Source organism: Crotalus tigris, unplaced genomic scaffold, assembly GCF_016545835.1.
Source record: "Crotalus tigris isolate CLP2741 ecotype Arizona unplaced genomic scaffold, ASM1654583v1 scf7180000019070.2622420, whole genome shotgun sequence".
Classification (NCBI taxonomy): Eukaryota; Metazoa; Chordata; class Lepidosauria; order Squamata; family Viperidae; genus Crotalus; species Crotalus tigris.
Window position 1 is genome coordinate 981,937 of NW_024097360.1, and position 21,693 is coordinate 1,003,629.

Sequence of the window (21,693 nt, forward strand, 5' to 3'; positions counted from 1 at the left end):
CTCTGAGATTTAGAGTCGGTGGGTATCTGCTTACCTGGGGTCTGATAGTTAAGGGAGACCATCTGGCATCCAGCGTTCCAGAAAATTTGAGGCATGTAATTGCTGGAATCTACTCTGCCTCCCTTTGGGTATATCCGACTCATTTGCCGCTTATTGTAGCTGTATTATTAGTCAAGAAAATTGGAATAACCAAACAAACAAGAGGTAGAATGATCCTATCTTCACATCTTAATTTTTTAAATGTTTTAATTCATGAGGCATTTTTCACAAAGTATATACTGTACTGTGTTTTATTAAGTACTGTTAGTTGCAGAATTGGCTTCTTGCTTCTTAAGACTAAATAGCCTCATTAGAACTGCCTCAATGCAAGGATACTTCACAAATTCAATTGCGTGGGTCTTCAAATAGCCCAACCCGACAGACTCATTAAAAGAGGACATGTTGTAGTGAATGTTGCGTTCTAGAAAGAAAATCATAAAATCTGTTTTGTAAAATTTTCAGAATGAAAAGTTGATTAGGAGAGTATTAAAATATTCCGTATAAAAACATATTTATTACAAAAATGAGATTGAAAGATATGCCCAACAAAGAAATTACAGAAATCCACATAAAGTATAAATATGAAATAACAATATTTATCTCCTAGAACTGACAGCCAGATTAATTGGGACAAGAAATGAGGTAGAAATGATTAATTAAGCTCAAGAAGTAGAACAGCATGAAATAATAAAAAAAGATGTTTTTAAGTCAGAAAAAGAATAAAAATCACAGGTAAACTTCAGATACCTAGGATCTAGAGAGTGCTTGCACTTAAAGCGGTATATAAGTTTCATAAATAAATAAATAAATAAATTTAATGGAAGAGAGAATAGCAGAAAATCAAAATCAAGCCAAATGAAAAAAGTAATGTGTTCTGAGCAAACTCAGATGGGCACCAATGCTAGTTAACTTTCTCTTTGTAATCTGCTGCCCCCAAGTGGAGAAAGGATAACACTAAACATTAGGAAAAGTGTTACCTTACAAGGCAACCTTGGCTCTTTTATGACTCATGGACTTCAACTCCCAGAATTCTATGATATGCTGGCTCAGGAATTCTGGGAGTTTGCCTACCCAATATATACAGTAATGAGGAAGAATACAGGTAGTCCTTGACTTACAACAGTTCATTTAGTGACCTTTCAAAGTTACAAAAGCACTGAAAAAAGTGACTTTTGACCATTTTTCACACTTACGACCGTTGCAGCATCCTCGTGATCAAAATTCAGACGCTTGGCAACTGACTCGTATTTATGGCGGTTGCAAGTGTCCCAAGGTCACGTGATCCTTTTGCAACCTCCTGACAAGCAAAGTCAATGGGGGTGGGTGCCGATGCGCTTAACAATCACAACTGCAGTGATTTGCTTAACAGCTGTGGCAAGATAGATTGTAAAATGAGGCAAAAGTCAATTAAAAGATGTTTCCCTTGGCAACAGAAATTTTGGGCTCAGTCGGGATCATTAAGTTAAGGACTGCCTGTAAAAATAATTACTGCTACAGCAATAAGGGAAAAAAACCCCCACTATTTTTAAAAATCTTTTAAAGTTACCTTCTGCTACACTGAAACCTTGAAATTTAACAGGCTGAGCGTAGTTGATCAATGTTGACAAGTACGGGTGTATATTAGTTGTGGCACCTACATATTTATAAGAAGCCATCCATGCTTGTTCATCTTCTGCAGTTATCACACCCTGAAAGTATATTGAAACAAACATAATTTAATGGTAGCATCCCGTGGTTCAGGTGGGAATGGTTTCAAAGGAGAGGTAGTCAGAATGAAAATGGCATAGAAGAACCCTACTTTATTTTTTTTTTAATCAGTGCATGCACATGTTTGCCTGTAATGAAGAAAAATATGGGTTGGGTGTTCAAATAAATATACTATTGCGTAGGGTAACTTAATTTTTTTTATTATGCATCCTTGACATGTTTGACTGGGTAAATAAAGCAAAAAAGAGGCAAAGATGGAGCATAACTATCAGGAGAAGAAAGGAACGAGGTTAACTAATAATGCATATTTAAAATGCAGATCAGCATTTGATTAAAAGCCTACTTTTAATTTTAACGAGGGGAAAAAAAAAACAAGCGAAGAAGCCTCAGAGATATCGAAACAGATTTAAACCAAAATGTCCTCTGCAATTTTGCCTGTATTTATGCAGCAGGACATTGCTATTTGGGAACGTATTCCAGAGAGACGCACAAGCTTTCCCACAAGACAGCGCTTTCTTCCAGCCAAGAATATGGAATGCTGGCCATTCTTTTCTGGCCCATTCTTTAAAACTACTACCCCTGATATCTAATAGTGGCCACATCCTCTCCTCCTCCTCCTCAGATTAGGAGAAAAATATAGAAAAGTGCAGAAACCATGATCTACTGCTTTCCTTTTTCCACCAGCTTGAACAAAGAGAAATACAGTAGAAGGGCACATGGACCATTATGCTTCTTCCAAGACAGCTTTCTTCAACAAGCTTCTTCAAGTCTCCGGAGTGTGTGGACTCTCCAGATATTTCTGAGATTCTGCATGTATCTAAAGAAGTCTGTGTAATAACTGCTTTTCACCACCAAAATAGTACAGGAGATTCTGCTTTTATTCTCCCGAGAGTTATTACCATATTTTCTGGTATATAAGACGACTTTCTAAACCCTGAAAATCTTCTCAAAAGTCAGGGGTCGTCTTATATGCAGGAATATACAGGTAGCTGTTCTTTCAATTTAAAACCAATCTGCCCCCTAGTGGCCAGCCCTATTTTTTTACAGAAATAAGCACTAACAGGACAAAGCTTTCTAGCAGCAAAGGAGTTCCTATTGTGCTCATCTATAAACAGAAATTCAATATTGTACTGTATTTTCTGGCGTATAAGATGACTTTCTAAACCCTGAAAATCTTCTCAAAAGTTGGGGATCGTCTTATACGCCCAGTCGCCTTATACGCCCGAATATACGGTACTTTATATTCTGAAGAACAATTACTATTCCTTCCTATGATAATAAAAGAGGACACTTTCTAAATTCATGAAAGTAGAGCTGGATTTACATAGCAGAACTCCCAACAATGGGTAGAATGGGTATAAGCAAGACATTGACACAGCCACAGCAGGAGCTGTGTCGATGTCTTGCTTATATTACAGATACATTACAATATAATATACAACCTTCCTATCTTGGCTTACACTGGTTGGATTCACAGAATTTTAGCAGCTCACAAATGTAACTTTACAGGTGTTTGCATAAGTATTTGCAGAAATGTTCAGGTTGTGCAATAATCCAGGAGGAGCTGATACTCTTACATATGAGAGAGGTGACATAACTTGGCTTTTTTTTTCTATCATGCAAAGAATGAGAGAAACTCAGATGATGGGTGTTGATTTCCTCATATGAATCACTACATCCAATTGACTGATCCTTCAATGTTCATTGCCAGAAAAAAAAAGAAAAAAAAAAGAAGGCAATCTCCATTGACAACTTTGATTTTGTAAGATGTCCAGAACAATGGCATATATAGATGGGCAACTATATAAATTTAATCAACAAATATTGTTAACTTGCCCATTTCATAAGTCAAGGATGGAAATTTGGAAGCTTTTTCACAACAGTAAATGCTATAGACACATTCCCTGGTGAATTCTACCAAGTTCTTCATATAAAGGTAGTTTTAAGCAGCAATAATTTTGTCTTCCATTCACCCTCCCTTCCCCAATTGCAGTTTTAATAGTCTAAAATTTTGCCTTCCTTCCCCTAGTAAGGTATCTTTTTAAAAAATATATCATAAAGTTGTTTCTGAATATTTTTATAGTTGCCCAGATATATGAGTAGCAAATGAGAACTCTATCCTCTGTCAGAAGAATAATTACATGTATGTGGTATTTTTATTGCAAGGGAAAAAATAGTGATCAAAGCCCATGAAACAAACTGAAATCTGTTCATCAGCCCATATTCTTCTAAGTAGGTGAAATATACAATGAAAAAACAAGCTTTCACATTTTTATATTACAGTTTTTTCCAGATATTTCTCCTGGCTCACAATCAGATATCTGCATGCCTTTATGCCCTTTGAAGTGATACAAATCCAGGCCATGGAATGTCACTGTTTTCTTACAAAACAAGGACGATAATGCTGGCCTATTGCTAGGCCAGTTAAAGGACGCCAGAGTTGTGAACTCAACTGCCTCTGTGAAACAGGCACTATTCCAGAAAAGAGGGGAAGAAATACTCTGTAAGCCCAGGAGTCAAAATATTGGAAGAGAAGACAAATAAGGAGAGGAGGAATGGGGAAAAAAAGAGATCCAAGTGAAGCATTTTCAGAAGAATGTTTCACATGCAATCCCGCCCCCCCCCCCAAAAAAAGGAAAAGAAAAATAATGCTAAAGTAGAAGGGGACCTGGAGAAATGAAAGGGAAGTTAGACTGACTGATTGCTGCAGATCTACGTAGACACCTATATAGCTGAGAGACCAAACTCATGCAGGCCTTCCATCATCCAGGAACTTTTGGGGAGTGTAGGTAAGGGCAGGTGTTAGATTTCCTGTACCTCTCTAAAGAAAAAGATACTGCAATACAGCTACTGAATCCTTAATACTAGCCAAATAAAGAGGTAATGATGCAGGGCATTAAAAATACAGTTAACAAAGCAGTTTTATTAAAAGCAGAAAACTAAAAATGTAGAAGCTATGAAAAAATATCTCATGGGTCACCTTTTTATTGTTTTCTTGTTCAGAATCGTCCACAGCCTATGGGGAAAAATATAGATATTACCCAAAGTTGTTGCAAAATCACACACTCAAAACTCAAATGAGGATCGAGGAAATATTTTGGGCAGGTCTGTTAAATATATCCTTTCCACTGTTTGTATGCAGTTTCCATTTCTATTCAAAAACAACATGGTTGATAAGATGCCAAAGTGAAGAAATGAGGGGAAAAAAGGAAGTCCTTAATCAGAATAATTATAACATAGTTGGGAGTCCAGCCTAGATAATAGAATATTTCTAGATTTAAAACAAGTGAACTGAAGTTGCTCAGTGCTTATTTTTAAAAGACCTGTTACTGGTGGGGGGAAAAAAATCTCGTTTGCTCAGGGGATTGATTTACTGAATTTATACCCCACTGAAATCAATTTTCATGATTCTAAAATGATTCAATATTGAGTGCTACATGTTGGGTGAATGGATATTGAAAATACATATAATTTTATCTTTGATATTAACAGTGAAAAACCTGGGGTAACACTGGAAGATACTGCATAACTGCATTGTGAAAGCAAACTAGTCAGCCCAGATTACAATGAAGCACACAGTGACTAAATGGAGGGAACTAGTTCATTAAGTAACTAGAAACATACTATGATCTAAGGGGAATCTTAATTATATTGAAGTTGAAATTCCAGAGGAAACAAAGAAAAAATAACTGAGATATTAGAACTTTTGAACAAGCAACCCAAGAGGTTTTTTTTAAAAAAAAGTTGGGTAAAAGCCAGCTGGCAACAAGCAAATATTTTATTTGGGCAGCTCCCCAGATAAAACCCAGAAAACATCTATATAAGAAGAAAGACGCCAGAATTCCAGCAGGAGCAAAGTTATAAAGTAGTTCAGAATTAAAATGTTTCCTTGGGTGAGCAGAATTTGATGTGTTTGCTGTTGGAATACTACAAGAACATTCTACAAGAAAAAACAATCAGATATCCCATGGAATGTTCTATTAACAAAGAATCTCTGGTCCCTAGGTGGAAGAGGAAGCTGTCCCAGTCTCAGACAGAATTATTACTTCTTCTTTCTTCCAGTCTTCTATATGGTCTCCTGCTATTATCTCAAATTTGGCCTTTTAGATCGTGTCTTTTGCTATTTTTCAGACACTTGCTTGTTAGGGTCTAGGTAGGACAACTTGCCGCAGACTACTTGCCGTGGCCAACTCAGCATAAGCCAACTCGCCACGGCCAACTCATCATGGGACAAAGATGAGTTGTCCCATTCCATGCTTTTTACTCCTCCCAGTATCAGTGAGAAATTATTCAGTATAGGCACCAAGTACTCAAGAGACAATTAACTCCTAGCTCTCTAGTCTAGTCCTTCAGCAGTGAGTATCAAAGAAGAAAATCAGTTTTTGCCTTTGTAACTTTAATTCAAATTATAGGTATGAAGGCTGTACAATATCTTCTGGGACTGACATGCAGCCTTTTATTGAGAAAAAATAATAATAGATATCTTATGATTTGGGATGCTCTGCATGGTATTTTCTGAAGACCAACTCCTGATATACCAGAGTACAACATGGCCTGGAAAAATTGATACTGCTTATTATTTAAAATATAATTAAGTTCTGAAATGTCATACACATTTTTTTAACCAACTATGTGTATTGTGGGTCTTGTTCTCTTGGCTGCTTCTGATCTTTTAATTAAATATATATGGGAAAAGCTGCCTTACCTTTTTAATGTGATTAGCTACAGATTCCTTTTGGCTCAGGTCATCTGCAGAAAGCTCACTTCCAAATTTATACTCTGGATGCGCTTCCTCTTCTTGCTCCCCTGTGTAGCAATACAGTACAAAAGGGAATAAAATGATCAGAAAACTACTTAAAAAAAAACCCCAAGTAGTAAATCGAAGATATCAAACCAAAGGCAATAGAAAGGTTCCTTAACTACTGACTAGCTTTTGTCTATTAAAGGTGGTCGTGTTCCACTTCATGTAAACCCAACGACAGTTAAAAAAGTAGATTTAACCTTCTGCACTAAAAGTTGCTCCTCGATTTTCTCCCATAGCTCTTCATAAATTAACCACTCATAATTAGTTTGCTAATTGATGGATGACAAAGAGGAAGAGAATAACTCACAGGAGGACAGATGGTATACTGTTCATTAAGGGCTTGGCAACTGGGTGAATCCCAGTTTTGTTTTGTTTTTAATGTTAAATTTAAGTGGTCACATTCATAACTTACCTTAAAGTCAATTCACTACTTCTCATAAACAGTTTCTCTCCCTTCAGTCTCTCCCTTCTCAATCTATCTAGTTTGAAAACCACCATGTTCAGCTGAAATTTATTTATCAAACCTGTAGCTGAGAAGGGCATCGAGGACAATAGAAAAAGCTTTGGGAGGCTTACTGTATGATAGAGATGTTGCCCCCTTATTACAGTGTGTGCTAGAGATGTTGCCCCCTTATTACAGCCTGTACTTCCTGCACATAGCCTTGAATTCAGAACCCAAAGATAAATGTACACGTGACTGCTATAAGAAAACAATAAATATAAGCTGTCAAGTCAAAGGGCTCATTCTAAGGCGGGGGTGGGGAACAATGGCTCTTTTATGACTTGTGGACTTCAACTCCCAGAATTCCTGAGCCAGCTATCCTATGCTGGCTCAGGAATTCTGGGAGTTGAAGTCCACAAGTCATAAAGGGGCTATGGTTCTCCACCCCTGTTCTAAGGCAACATATCCAGCATTCTGTCATCTGATACACTGCAAATATCAGCAAGAGGAACTTAAAAATATGATAAATAAAAGAACCACTTTACCACTTTCTATCTCCTCTTCATTATCATCTTCCAAGATGCTGACAGGAGCAGCCGTTTCACCAGCTTCCATCATACTTTTCAAAGTTTCAAGCTGTTCTATTTAAAAGAAATATGTGTACATATCCATACAAAAAACCCACAAAATTTTATAATCCAATTATGGAAAATAATTCAGGTAAATCTTGGTTCGGAAAGATTGCATAAGAGTTGAATTCCAATGTACTCCACAACAGGGTCAATATTTCTCATTACTGGTATTGGAATAATATCATCTGTTCTCTTATTCAAAATTACTGCCACATGGCTAATCGCTGAAATGTACATATTCAAGAAGAAATGATGTGCATGGCAATACGTTACCCTGGTTACAAGGTGCTGTAATATGTAATTGTATTATTTTGTGCTTGATAGCATTGCACAGACACAGCAATTCCCTAATGGCAGAAACCAGATATAGGTTTTCATGGGTCAAAATGACTTTTATACCAGCCTAAGAATCAAAGGGCAAGAGAAGTAATAATAATCTTAAGTGGTTTTAATATTATAATCAATATACCCAACTCACAGGGTGTGCAGGATTGCAGCCATTCTACAAAACATAATGAATTACTACAGTCCCACCAATATGGCTGAGAGCCAGCATGGTATCATGGTTAAGGCGATGGACTAGAAGCAGCAAGTTTTACTCCTCTCTCAGGCGTGAAATCCAGCTAGGTGACCTTGGCTCAGTCACTTTCTCTCAGCTCACACCAGTGATAGGCTCTGAGACAACTGGCCGAAAATCAAAGCCCTTTGCTGCAAAGACCCACTGATAAGCTTCAGTATAAGAACTGCAGACACAGGTAGTCCTCAGCTTACAACCATTCGTTTAATGACTGCTCAAAGTTACAATGGCCCTTTGACTTTGAAAAAAGTGACTTCTGACTGTTTTTCACACTTTATTTCAAATGTTGAAGATGAGCTATCTTGAATGGCTAATTCTCTAACAGCATTAAAAGATCGGCGTCTTCTGCATGGTGGCGCAGTGGTTAGAATGCAGTACTGCAAGCTACTTCTGCTAACTGCCGGCTGTCAGCAGTTCAATTCTCATCCGCTCAAGGTTGACTCAGCCTTCCATCCTTCCGAAGCCAGTAAAATGAGGATCCAGATTGTTGGGGAGGGGCAATATGCTGACTCTGTAAAATGCTAAGAAGGGGCTGTAAAGCACTACGAAGCGGTATATAAGTGTTAAGTTCTAAGTGCTATTGCTTATAGACCTACAGATATGCTCTTTCTATGATGGCACCTGTCCTATGGAGCAGCCTCCTTCCAAGATCTGGAAGCTCTTTTGGCCTCCAATGAAGACAGGGCTTTCCCCCAGGTGTTGGGCCAAGATGCTAGATGAGTTCAATATAGGTATGGTTTGTGTTTTGAATTTGTTATGGAGTGTCTCAGATATTGTATTACTATTATGTGGGGGTTTTTTGCTTTCTTTATGGAAGTTTTAATTTAATAAACTGGATTTTAACAAATGAGAGTTACATACACAAGATCGGCAGGCATGTACATTTTATAAATACACACATGCAAACAGGCTACAGCAACTTTCCTCCAGATGCATTGGGATATTAACTTTCAACCTTGCCAATAAGCATAAATGGCCATATTTACTAAAAGTAAAAAAAATGTCTAGTGATAATAAGGTAAAAACAAAAACTTTGACCTTAGAATGTAGGATTCTCTAGAAGATGCCCTTTCAAAACTTCGCAAATAGTTAACAATAAAGCAAAGTGCTATTATTAGGAAACAATGGAGGTTACCAGCACACCATTTAAGCCATAGTGCCTTTTCATTTAGATATTAGGCATTTTAAATGCAATTTACTTACTTTTTTCCACCTCTGGTTTCAACCTTTTGTTTTTAATAAGAATCTTTTTTCTCAGATCATTTGGGGAGGGCAAGGACCTTCCTGGTTCAAGCTGAAAGGCAAAAAAAGGCCTAATTAGGAAATACACCCACTGCTGTCTTTTGTTCCTGCTTTCCTCACAATTATTATAGTTGTGGCAATTATGCACACACAGAGACACCTAAAGGAAGAACAGTCATTTGTGACTTGTAGAACACCTGTTAGAAATACATTCCTCTCTTTAAAATTGAATCTAGTAAGATGCTTAGCGAATTATCTTCTTGCATTTGACAACTTAGATCAGAGGTCTTCAAACTTGGCCCTTTTGTGACTTGTGGACTTCAACTCCCAGAATTCCTCAGGCATAATAACTTAGGGTTATTATGCTTCAGGCCTTGTGAACTCTCCAGGATTTTTTTCAAATAAGAAACTAAAATAAAACTGCTTAGAATTAAAAACATCTCTAGGAAACTGTGCATAAGCAGGTTTTGCTAGCCTTTAATATGCTTTGACTGATCCACTCTACAGATCCTACAACAATGCACTGCAGTATACATTTCTGTACTGCTCCAGATTAGGTAGCTATTCCCTCTCTAGCACACTGTATCCCTTTGCCTTTTCTTCTGGCTTCACTGGGTTTCTCCTGAATTTTTTATAGCAAGTTTTCTTGCACTTCAGCATATTTTGTGACTCCTTCAATCAGGGTGATAGCTTTTTCCTCATTCTAGCTTATGTTACGGTGTAAATATGGAATGCAACAACAGGGTAGTCCTTGACTTACAAATGTTTGTTTAGTGACCATTCAAAGTTACAACGGCACTGAAAAAAGTGAACTTATGACCATTTTTCACGCTTACAACCGTTGCAGCATCCCAGTGGTTATGTTATCAAAATTCGGATGCTTGGCAACTGGTTCATATTTATAACAGTTGCAGTATCCTGGGGTCATGTGAACAGCTTTTGTGACCTCCTGACAAGAAACGTCAATAGGGCAGCCAGATTCACTTAATGACCATGTTACTAACATAACAACTGCTATGATTCACTTAACAACTGTGACTAAAAGGGTCACAAAATGGGGAAAAGCTCAATTTTAACAAATGTCTCACTTAACGACATAAATTTTGGCCTCAACTGTGGTGGTAAATCAAGGACTACCTGTATACCTTACTGATATTGCATCTCAGTAAAGGAGGACTATCCCAGGACATCTAGAAAAGACTCCGGGAATTTTTTGGATTAGACTGCATCCAGTCTTGGCTAAGTGCCAGAAATGTTAGCATTTAAGTGTCATGTGGATCAGTCACAGACATTACCATAAGCCAGTGGTGGGGAACCTATGGCACGCGTGCCAGAAGCGGCACTCAGAGCCCTCTCTGTGGGCATGTGTGCCATTGCCTCAGCCCTGCCTCCCCCCACGGCCCCCACCTCACCAGCAGCCCCACCGGAGAGTCACCCGTGAGGTGGCCCATGCAGAGAAGCACAGCCAAGAACATGGCAGTCAGGCAGCGGGGACAAGACTCCACCCTCGTGCCCCATCATGTGCAGTTGATTTTTGTGGAGCGCAGGCAGAGGGCATGGCTGCCATGGCACTGCTAGGCCGCTTGGGCGATCTGTGGCAGCTGTGAAGGCAGCAGGTGGCCCTGCGGGCAGGTGGGGCAGGGAGCAGATGGGGCGGGATGGAGGCGAGGTGGGGGTGGAGCGGGCAGGATGGGGGCGGGGCCTGTTTTGGGGCACTCGGTCTCTAAAAGGTTCGCCATCACTGCCATTAACAAACACTTAAATATTAAAGAAGTGAGGATATTGCATTTTTTGCTGTTTATTTTGGTTGATGCTATAACTGAATGCCTTAGAAAAATATGTGTGAATGTGTGTAAATGGATGAACAAAACTGCACACATGAGGCAAAATCTGCAAAAAATGTATATTTTAAATGAAATTTTCACTTTTGCGTGGACTTCTTTCTAAAAAATTGCAAAGCATTGCAAAAACAGAATACTTTTAAGATGGGAAAAGTGAGAAAGTAAGAAAAACCAAACTACAAAGATTTACTGAGGCCTATGAGAAAGGATAAACTTACAATAACTACTGGTGAAAACACACATACAGAGAATATGTTTGCCCCCCTCCCCATCAAAATCATCAAACTGTGTTTTGAACATTATACAGGAAGAGATAGCATGCTTTAAAGTATCCCTGAGAATTGGAAAACACATGTTAAAAACAGATATTCCCTGAAGCACTTCTTTATAAGGCAGGAGGGCGAGGGTTTCTATAAATATCCAGGAATAATGGGTTTCAAATATGAGATGCTGACAAAGCAAAGGAGTTTGGGTTATGAAACAGCAGATGTTACCTGAAATCTGATTAAAATAATGATAGGTAAGACACTCTGAGCTCTAGAAAAATATGTGAGGACACTGAAGTGGCAACATAAGCACCAGCAACAGAATTCCAAGTCTCTCTCATGCCAAATGGTGTGTTACCCAGTCAGTGTAAGTGCATCACTCTTACCATCAAATTTCCAAACATTTCCACAAGAATATTTAAACATAACAGTTGGAAGACCCTTACTGGATGTGTTTCTAGTGGCTGCTTTAGGAGAAGATCTCCAAAAATATCTTCGCAGTATTTTGACATTTTGTATTGTTGGTATTTGCTAGAAAAGAAGTATTATTGTTAATCAATCAAAAATATAAAACTGAACAGAAATTAAAATATCTTTCAACTGTATTAGATTGTTATTACATTACAGTTTAAAACCAATATAGTAAAACAAGTTATACATAACACTTGTAATGGCAGAAAATTTTTAAGAGTGAGTTCAAATTTATCTGTGACTAGAATTACTTCATTAGTAATTGTGTTCCTACTTTGAATTTTACCATAAAATCCCTTTCACCACACCAATTAAATACAGTGTAACAGAACATTACCACTTCGTAACATACCTGCAGTGATTTTCAAAGGACAAGATGACAGGATACTCAGATGTTACAAAGGCTGTTTCCTTAATGGCTTGAATCACATCCTTTAAAAATACAACAAAGCGGCGTTATGGACATTTCAAAATAAATTCAGGTGCATTCTAGAGCAAAGCAAAGAACAGGAGAGATGCCCCATTCAACATGAATGTGCACATAGACATAATCACGGAGAAAGTAAGAGCTTAATCTTTTCGCATCATAAAAACTGGATACTATGTTTCACCAAATTCTCCATATTTCCTCAAATGGTTGAAGTGTGGTACTCGGACCAGTCCTGTCATTAGGCCAGATGAAGCAGCCATCTTAGACGAAAGGTGCCAGAAGACAATGGAGAATCTCCCAGAGTTTTAACTTTACTGAACTTTCATGCCAATACTGGCCTTAATGCCTACTTTCGCTACATAAGCAATTGTTGCTCTCAAAATACAGTAGGAAAATATCCAATCACCAGTGTTGACATAAGTGTCAAGAGGGAAGATTTCTGAACACTCAATATGAAATATGGGGAGGACTGATAATGGCATGTCACTAATGCTTTGATCCATATTGGCCTATTTAAGCCAAATATTCCTTATTCGTAGAAAGTGTTTTCACCTTCCTTTTTCACTGACAAGCAAGAATAATGTCAAACTTAACAGAACCACAATGAATTCTACATTGTAGAGCCAATAATATTTCAAACATGAGCAATGTTATCAGGAGGGAGCAGGAGAAGACTTAACTTAGATAAAAAAGTAATAATAATAATAAAGTTGGAAGGGACCTTGGAGGTCATCTAGTCCAATCCCCTGCTCAGGCAGGAAACCCTATACCATTTCAGACAAATGGCTATCCAGTCTCTTCTTAAAAACTTCCAGTGTTGGAGCATTCACTGCTTCTGGAGGCAGGCTGTTCCACTGCTTAATTGTTCTAACTGTCAGGAAGTTTCTCCTTAGTTCTAGGTTGCTTCTCTCCTTGGTTAGTTTCTATCCGTTGCTTCTTGTCCTGCCTTCAGGCACCTTGGAAAATAGCTTGACTTCCTCTTCTTTGTGGCAGCCCCTGAGATAATGGAACACTGCTATCATGTCCCCCCTCATCCTTCTCTTCACTAATCTAGACATACCCAATTCCAGCACCGTTTCCTTATATGCTTTAGCCTCCAGTTCCCTAATCATCTTTGTTGCTCTTCTCTGTACTCTTTCTAGAGTCTCAACATCTTTTTTACATCGTGGTGACCAAAACTGGATGCAGTATTCCAAGTGTGCCCTTACTAAGGCATTGTAAAGTGATATTAATACTTCACATGATCTTGATTCTATCCCTCTGTTAATGCAGCCCAGCATTGTGTTGGTCTTTTGGCAGCTGCAGCACACTGCTGGCTCATATTTAAGTGATTGTCCACTAGGACTCCGAGGTCCCTCTCACAGTTACTACTATTGAGCAAGGTGCCCCCTATACTATACCTGTACATTTGGTTTTTCTTGCCTAAATGTAGAACCTTACTTTTTTCACCATTGAATTTCATTTTGTTAGATAGCACCCAGTGTTCAAGTCTGTCCAGATCCTCCTGTATCCTAAGCCTGTCTTCTGGAGCGTTGGCTATTCCTACATAAGAAGATGTTTGCATCTGTGGCAAATCTACAAGAAAATAAAAATCACATAGGAACTGGTTACCTTGAACAGAATATCTGTACACATGGCCTTTCCATGTGTTATTATTGGTTCTTGATCTTCACCTTTTCCATCCCAGCAATCAAGTTCAATACACCTAGAAGTCAAAGGGAAAGAAAGATGGTATAAACTAGTCCTAGCTGTCAAGTTATAAAGAACAATATAGTTCCACACAAATTATTGGTAAACATTCATTTTAAATAGGCTATAGTTCTGCATGTCATCTGAAAGAAAGGGATTAAGAAATGCAAATATATTTTCTTAGTTGGATTTGCAGTTTCATCAGACTTACTTTTGCAGGTAATTAAAATAGTTTATATGTACATGTATATAAATGAAATACATGTGACTTCAGTATAATTTATTATTTGCTGGTAATCTATAATCAAAGGAATCGAGCATTCAGATTGTTTTGTTTTTTTTAAAAAAAATCCCCAATCCTTATTGTGCTTTGTTTGTCCTATAATTTATTTCAAGATCTTGAGATATATTGCTAGAAATCCTATTAATAGGTTTTCAATATTTATACTGAGTTTGTTAAATATGTGCATATGCTTACAGACATACACATACACATATATGTATGCAGATTCACTCAAGCACGATGGTAAATTAAATTTACTGAATTAAGAGTTTTAGCCTCCTTAAGCACACCTCACCTGCATCCAGCCAAGAGGACTTGTCTGTACATCTCCACTGATGACTTTCCACCAAACTGCCTTCCTGTGAGATATGTGTTGTGGGAAGAGCTAATAAAATAGTGAGCCAGAGGGTGTTCCATTTCTTGATACAGCTCTAAACGGTCTAGGAAGACAGGGGCATTCTCATCTGACATTAAGTACCGACAAAACCCATCACTTGACATGACACCTGAAATGAGCAATACGCAATGTTAGAATGCAGTCTTCGTCATTATTCTAAAATTGGGCTCCTGGTTCATTCCCTTAATCTGAGATGGCCATTTGATGAGGAAGACAAGTGGAGGGTTTGTTGATTCCTGGTTGTGTTTTAAAGGAAATCCAGCCTTTCCCTGGGAAAAAAAAGAACCAGGTTCTAAAGGAGATGGCATTTAAAGAGAATTACTCAAAGACAGTTTTTCCCATTTAAAGAGGCAAAATACATACAGGATGATGGGACGAACCAGATCATCTCCATTTGCCTCTATTTTTTAAGGAAAAGCCCCTAGCCAAGAAATGTTTGCTTGCCTAAATCACAGTTATAGAAATGGAACAGTTTGGAAATCAAACCAATCTATCCCCCCGCTCAGAGTGTTATCTGCAATACAAGACAAAAATACTGGTTAGGATCACGAGCCATTTAGGACTTTGAAGATTAGAGCCAGCCCAGCCCTTTAAATGGAGATTGGAAATACAACATACTGATGGTCAGTGCAGGCAGCAAAACAACAGCCTATCCGAATGCCTCACAGAGCCTTTTAAAATATGGAAAAAGTATATCAGTGTTTCCCAACCGCGACAACTTTAAGACACGTGGCTGGTTGGGGAATTGAAGTCCCCACACCTTAAAGTTGCCAACATTGAAAAACACTGAAGTATAGCAATAGCACTTAAACTTATATACCGCCCTATAGTGCTTTACAGCACTCTCTGAGCGGTTTACAGTATCAGCATATTGCCCCCAACAATCTGGGTGCTCATTTTACAATGTTATCTACAATGAAACAAAATTTAGGATAGCCTACGTATTGAGTAGCTGACGACAAGCAAGCTGAACTTTTTAACAAAAATTATTAACATCCATCTCTTCTTTTTACCTTTCTTTTTCAAATCTTCATCTGGTTCATATATTTCAATTATCTGCATTGCTCTTTTAGGATCAAAGAACGGAAATAAAATTTCATTCAGCCGAGGATCTCGTTGATGCTAAGGTAAGAAAAAACAAGACTGATGAAAATTACTACGTGCTGTTTTGCTTCTACAAATCTTTCATCGGTGCAAGTAATATTCAGGAGGGGCTTGCTTTTAAAGTCATTTAGACTTCTATTTTTTTTCTTGATCTTTTTTTGAGATCTATATTTTTACAAGTAAATTAATTTTATTTTATGTTCAGTATAATTCTGTACTCTAATAGTACGTTAGTACAGATGACTACAATGGCTACAAATGTTCACAAAGAAACAAATTCATGCAGTGAGAATCATTTATCTACATTACTGCCCACATCATAATTCATTAATGACATATTCCCTAAAATGCTTTTGAAATTCCCATATGTGGGTAATTATGAGTTTAAAATATGACTATTCATATATGAAGAGGAAAAGTATAAAGAAAAGAAAATGAAACTGCACAGGACAGTAGGCAATGAACGTTTAAAGAATTCTTGGCATTCAATAAATAGCTTCAGTTAATTTACTTCTAAATTAACAAGTGAGCAAAAATTTGGAATTCCATCACCAATATTTATCACTCATATCTGAATTTTTAAAAATGGTAGGTGTCCCTCTTAAGAGTATTCCTCTGTTAAAGTTTTTACCCATTATTGTTTGAAATACCTGAATCAAAATCAATTTCAATATTACTTAGAGTAATTGTCAGATAATGGTTCTAATTACCTTTTGGAACTAGCACAATACTAGACAGCCGGTGACTTGCTGGGTCATCCTTTCAGAGATACAGTTATTTCCTTACCAGATTTCCTCAATGCTTTCAACAGTAACAGAACATCTAATGTACTGCCTTCATTGGAAAAATTGAGATACATTCAGACAGGTATCTGTCTTTAAAATAGTCCATGTTGAACTGTATAGCACAGTCAAACATCAGCACATGTTCTATGTTCTATGACGTTTTGTATTATATCATAAACTATTTTATAAAATTTGCCAAAGTTCAGTTCCATGGGAGTCATGGGTCTCAGATTTGGACACACTCTGTAAGTTAGCCCATCGGAGGGTCAAAAATTGTTGCCCTATGATGCATCATTTTGTCCAGTTAAAAGTTATAGAAACAATGTTTGTTAGTACTCTATAGATTGTCACCACTCTTATTCCTTTTTTGGATTCAGTAATTAAAACAATCTAATAAGTCCTTGCTATATGTAGCATACTTAAATAAGACTAAAAGGGGCGTTGTCTTACCTGAACGCCTTTTCTCAGCACGGAGATGGAGAATCCACCAACGAGTTTTCTCTGTCTGCCTGCTCTTGAGACCAAGTAGCCAAACTTGACACGCCCCCTCTTGCTAGGAGATCCAGTCTTGACGAGGGCGAAAGTGGCGATGCTAGGCCTAGGTGTTGACTCTCTAACCCCTAATACCAGCCTAACTGACCTTAAGGGTGGGTGTGTATTCTCCATCTCCGTGCTGAGAAAAGGCGTTCAGGTAAGACAACGCCCCTTCTCCAGCACAGGAGATGGAGAATTTACCAATGGGACATACCATGTCCCAGTGGGTGGGAAACAGATAAGGCCGGTTCTATGTCCCCGGAAACCACCTGCTGGAGGACCCTCTGATCAAAGGAGGCGTCCATGGAAGCGAAGTGGTCAATCCTATAATGGCGTACAAATGGGGAGGGCGAAGATCATGTCGCAGCCCTGCAAATCTCCTCGATGGATGCGTGAATGGTCCGTGCTGCAGATGTTGCAGCGCTGCGAGTGGAATGGGCTGTGATATGACTTGGAGCCAGCAGGGAAGACTAGTATGCCTCCACGATACAAGCCCTGATCCACCTACCTATGGTGGAAGAGGACACCTTCTGCCCCAGGGAAGCCGGGCGGAAGGAAATAAAGAGGGCCTCAGACCTGCGAAAAGGTGCGGTGCGCTTGATGTAACGCCGCAGACCCTGCGGATGTCCAGTGTGTGCCACTGCCGCTCCAAGTCATGGGAACGATTGGGGCAAAAATTAGGCAAAATGACTTCCTGTGGCCTATGGAAGAGTGAATTGATCTTGGGCACGAAGGTGGGATCCAACCGTAGGACCACCCGGTCTCGGTGGAAGATACAAAGATTGTTCCTGATCGAGAGAGCAGCCAGCTCGGAAATACGCCTGGCTGACGTGATGGCGACCAGGAATACGACCTTGTGAGATACGTCCCGTAACGGTATCGTAGTAATGGGCTCAAAGGGCGGTTTCGTGAGTGCGCGAAGCACATGAGGCAGCTCCCAAGAGGGATACCTGTGTACCATGGGAGGCCTAGTGTTGCATGCGCCTTTGATGAAGGCGCGTATCCTATGATGGTTAGCTAGAGGGACTGAATTCGCGCAAGTGAGCAACATTAATAGGGCCGCCACCTGCCTACGAATGGTCACAGGGGCCAGGCCTCTGTCCAGACCTTCAAGAAGGTAGTCTACGATCTGAGGAATAGTCAATTTGTAGACATCCAGTTGCCACCTTCTGCACCAATGGCAAAAAAGTTTCCAGGTGGAATCATAAATGCGATTGGTCGCCGGCCTACGAGAGGCCTGAATCATAGTGATTGCCTGTGGTGAGAACAACTCTTGCGTCATGATGCTGCGTTCAAGCGCCAGGTTGCTAACTGTAACCACTGAAGGTTCGGGTATTGGAGGACCCCCTGGTGTAAGGACAGGCGATGTGGGAGAATCTTCCACGGGGAGAACAGGAAAGATTCATTAGGTCAGCAAACCAGGGCCTCCGTAGCCAATATGGGGCCATGAGGATCACTTCCGCCTGCTCCTGGAGCAGTTTGCGGATGGTTGCTGGAATGAGTGGGAGGTGGGAGGGCGTAAAGTAGGTCCTCCGGCCACAGAGTCCGCAGGGCGCAGGGGACGGACGCCCTGCGGACTCTGTGGCCGGAGGGCCTACTTTAGGAAGTAATAGCCAGAGAAATACCTGGGGAGTTGGGCATTGCTCGATGACACGAACAGGTCGAGGACTGGTTGGCCGAACCTTTGGGATATCTCGGAGAAAAGATATGGATGTAGTCCCCATTCTGAGGGATCTATTGTAGAGCGACTCAGAAAGTCTGCCTACCGGTTCTTCTCCTCTGAGATATGCTCGGCCCTGAGGGAGGCCAGGTTGGACTCTGCCCAAGATCCCAGCAACCAGGCCTCAGACATGAGGGACTTGGACCTGGTGCCCCCCCTGCCGGTTCACTTGGGCCTTGGACGCCACGTTGTCCGTAAGGACCAATACGTGACGGCCTCCGATCCGGTGGTAGAATTGGCGAAGAGCTAAGTGAATGGCCCTGAGTTCCAGCCAATTGATGTTGTGTCTCAAGTCTGCGCGGGACCAACGGCCCTGCGCAAACTGAGACTGTAGGTGGGCTCTCCAGCCGAATAGGCTGGTGTCTATCGTGATAGTGAGGCGGTCGGGCTCCTTGAAAGGTGATCCCTTGGTTACCCCCTGTGAGAACCACCAGCGAAGAGACCTCAGGGTGTGGACCGGGAGCCTCACCTGCTGGCTGGATGCGCTGGCGTTCAACCGCTGGAACAGTAGAAGGAACCATTGGAGCTCCCGCAAGTGGAGTCTGGCCCAGGGAACTATGGCTATGCAGGAGACCATTTTCCCTAGTAGTTGAGAGAGTAAGACCAGTGGAACAGTGCGGCGAGCTAGGTCCCTGATGCTTCCAACTGCTCCTGGGAAAGATAGACCATACAGTTTGTGGTATCTATGATGGCTCCCAGGTGCAGAAGTCTGGATGAGGGAACTGTCTGGTTTTTCCAGAAGTTCACCGAGAACCCGTGCTTTGGAGGACCTGAATTGTTAATTCCAGGTCTGACTGGACCGCCCAGTCCAGGATGCTTGGATCAAGTTGTCGTCCAGGTAGCACTAGACTTGTACCAGTACCTTCCGTAGATGGGCGGCCAGCACAGCCAGGATCTTGGTGAACACCCTGGGCGCCGAGGAGAGGCCAAATGGGAAGGCCTTGTATTGGAAGTGATGGCTCCTGTAACAGAACCTGAGGAACCGCCGGTGATTTGGAAGGATGGGGATGTGGAGATACGCTTCCATGAGGTCTATTGACGCCAAGAAGTCTCCCTCTCTGATGCCTCCCAGCATGGACTGGAGTGATTGCACTTTGAATTTTTTGAGGTCTAGAATTGCCCTACATCCCCCCGAGGTCTTGGGAACCAGAAAGAGGATGGAGTCGAATCCCCTTCCCTTGTGATCTATACCGGTTCTATGGCCTGTATTTCCAAAAGATGATGAATGGCCTCCTGCATAAACCCCAACTTCATTGGATCCCGAGATGTGGGGCAGGTGATGAAATGACCCAGGGGGACTGGACAGAAACTCGACAGACAGACCATGTTGGAAGGTCTGTAGTACCCAGCTGTCCGTGGTTGTAAGCTCCCATGATGGAAGAAGTGAGCTAGCCTGCCTCCTATGGGGAGGGTGACATGAGAGTCACTTGGACCGCCTAAAGGGACATCCGGTCCCTCGAAATGGCCGTTTGTTTTGATTCTGCTGTCTGGGTCAAAAGCCTGCCCTGTCATATGGACAGTCATATAGGCGGTCTTGTCTGGGCGTAAAAGGACGGGAAGGTTGGGTGCCTGCTGAGCCCGAAGTTGGCCGAAAGGACTGCCTACGGGGATAAGGAGTGGCATGCTTGTCAGACTGTGTGGTGAGATGAGCCATGACCTTCCGCTTTTCCTTGTTTTCCACAAGGTACGGATTCAGGGCCTCCCCAAAGAGGTGGTTGCCTTGGTAGGGGGCAGTTTCAAGGCGCCATTTGGCCTTGCATCGGCCTGCCAGTGCTTGAGCCATAGCATCCTCCTGGCTGTAACATTGGAAGCTAGGGCCCTCGAAGCAAAGTTGCCGACTGTAGAGTTGCGTCTGAAGCATACTCCGTCGCCGCAACTATTTTGCTTAGGTCCTGATGGGTCTGAATGTCCTTGGGAAGTAGTTGGCTTGAAGCTGATGAAGCCATAAAAGGGTGGTTCGGACGAAGAAGGACGCGCACATGGCCGTTTTAATTGCCCACACGGCCAATTGATGGGTCTTATGGAAGATTAGGTCCCATTTCCTGTCCTCTGCCTTAAGTGCCTCAGCCATGTCCCCGGAGACCACGGTCTGGGACACCAGAGGGGTTCAGGCTTCGTCTACCTTTGGAACCTCCAACACTTCAGTTAGGTCTGTGGAGGTGCTAAATATCCTTTTGTCTGTTCCGCCAATGGAGGGGAAGGAAGATGGGGAAACCCATTGCTTTTTGATCCCTGTGAGGAATATGGAGGGGCAGGGAACATGGTATTGGGCTGCCACAGTTTCGAAGAAAACCGGGTTCGGACATGACTCAGATGTGGCTTGTGGCTGAGGGAACTGATCGGACCCTATGTTAGCCATAATAGTGGCCTTGTGAAGCAAGGGGAGAAACGGAGCCGGGTTAAACAGGCCTCCAGATGGAGAGGGGTCCGGGGGAAGCTCTTCCTCCTCTGACAAATTGAATTCCGGCTGGTCACCTCCCGTCGGAGATGAATAGCCACTAATTGAGGAACAGGTGGGAGATGTGGGTTCCTGATACAGGGGAATCCCTGCTGGAAGGGCGGAAGGTGGAACGGCTGATGTAGAGGCCTCCGGCCCGGGCGGGTGGTAAAACTGTTCCGCAAGTGTGCGGTCTACAACTTTGGAGAGCAGGGCCTTAAGGTGGCCATCGGAAAAGATGTCCCCGAGTTCTGCCCCCCTGAGACCGGCAGCTGTTGGAGTGAAGGTGGTCT

At 41.1% G+C, this 21,693-nt stretch overlaps 1 protein-coding gene across 14 annotated transcripts in view; it reads right to left on the minus strand.

The window, feature by feature from the left end:
• PLCB4 (phospholipase C beta 4) overlaps positions 1–21,693 on the minus strand; it is a 195,962-nt gene that overhangs the window by 39,272 nt on the left and 134,997 nt on the right. For 11 of the 14 annotated variants that reach the window (XR_005558646.1, XR_005558647.1, XM_039359412.1 and 8 more), the window contains 12 exons: positions 15,834–15,942; positions 14,719–14,929; positions 14,063–14,156; positions 12,374–12,453; positions 11,997–12,081; positions 9,405–9,495; positions 7,538–7,633; positions 6,452–6,552; positions 4,727–4,762; positions 1,586–1,727; positions 376–460; positions 35–159 (listed from right to left, as the gene is read on the minus strand). Coding sequence is in view for 12 of the 14 variants with exons in the window: in XM_039359412.1 (XP_039215346.1) it covers positions 35–159; positions 376–460; positions 1,586–1,727; positions 4,727–4,762; positions 6,452–6,552; positions 7,538–7,633; positions 9,405–9,495; positions 11,997–12,081; positions 12,374–12,453; positions 14,063–14,156; positions 14,719–14,929; positions 15,834–15,942 (1,255 nt within the window). In the remaining 2 variants the exon portion in view is untranslated. The remainder of the gene's footprint in view (positions 1–34; positions 160–375; positions 461–1,585; positions 1,728–4,726; positions 4,763–6,451; positions 6,553–7,537; positions 7,634–9,404; positions 9,496–11,996; positions 12,082–12,373; positions 12,454–14,062; positions 14,157–14,718; positions 14,930–15,833; positions 15,943–21,693) is intronic. The other 3 variants (XM_039359416.1, XM_039359418.1, XM_039359421.1) reach the window with 1 other exon arrangement.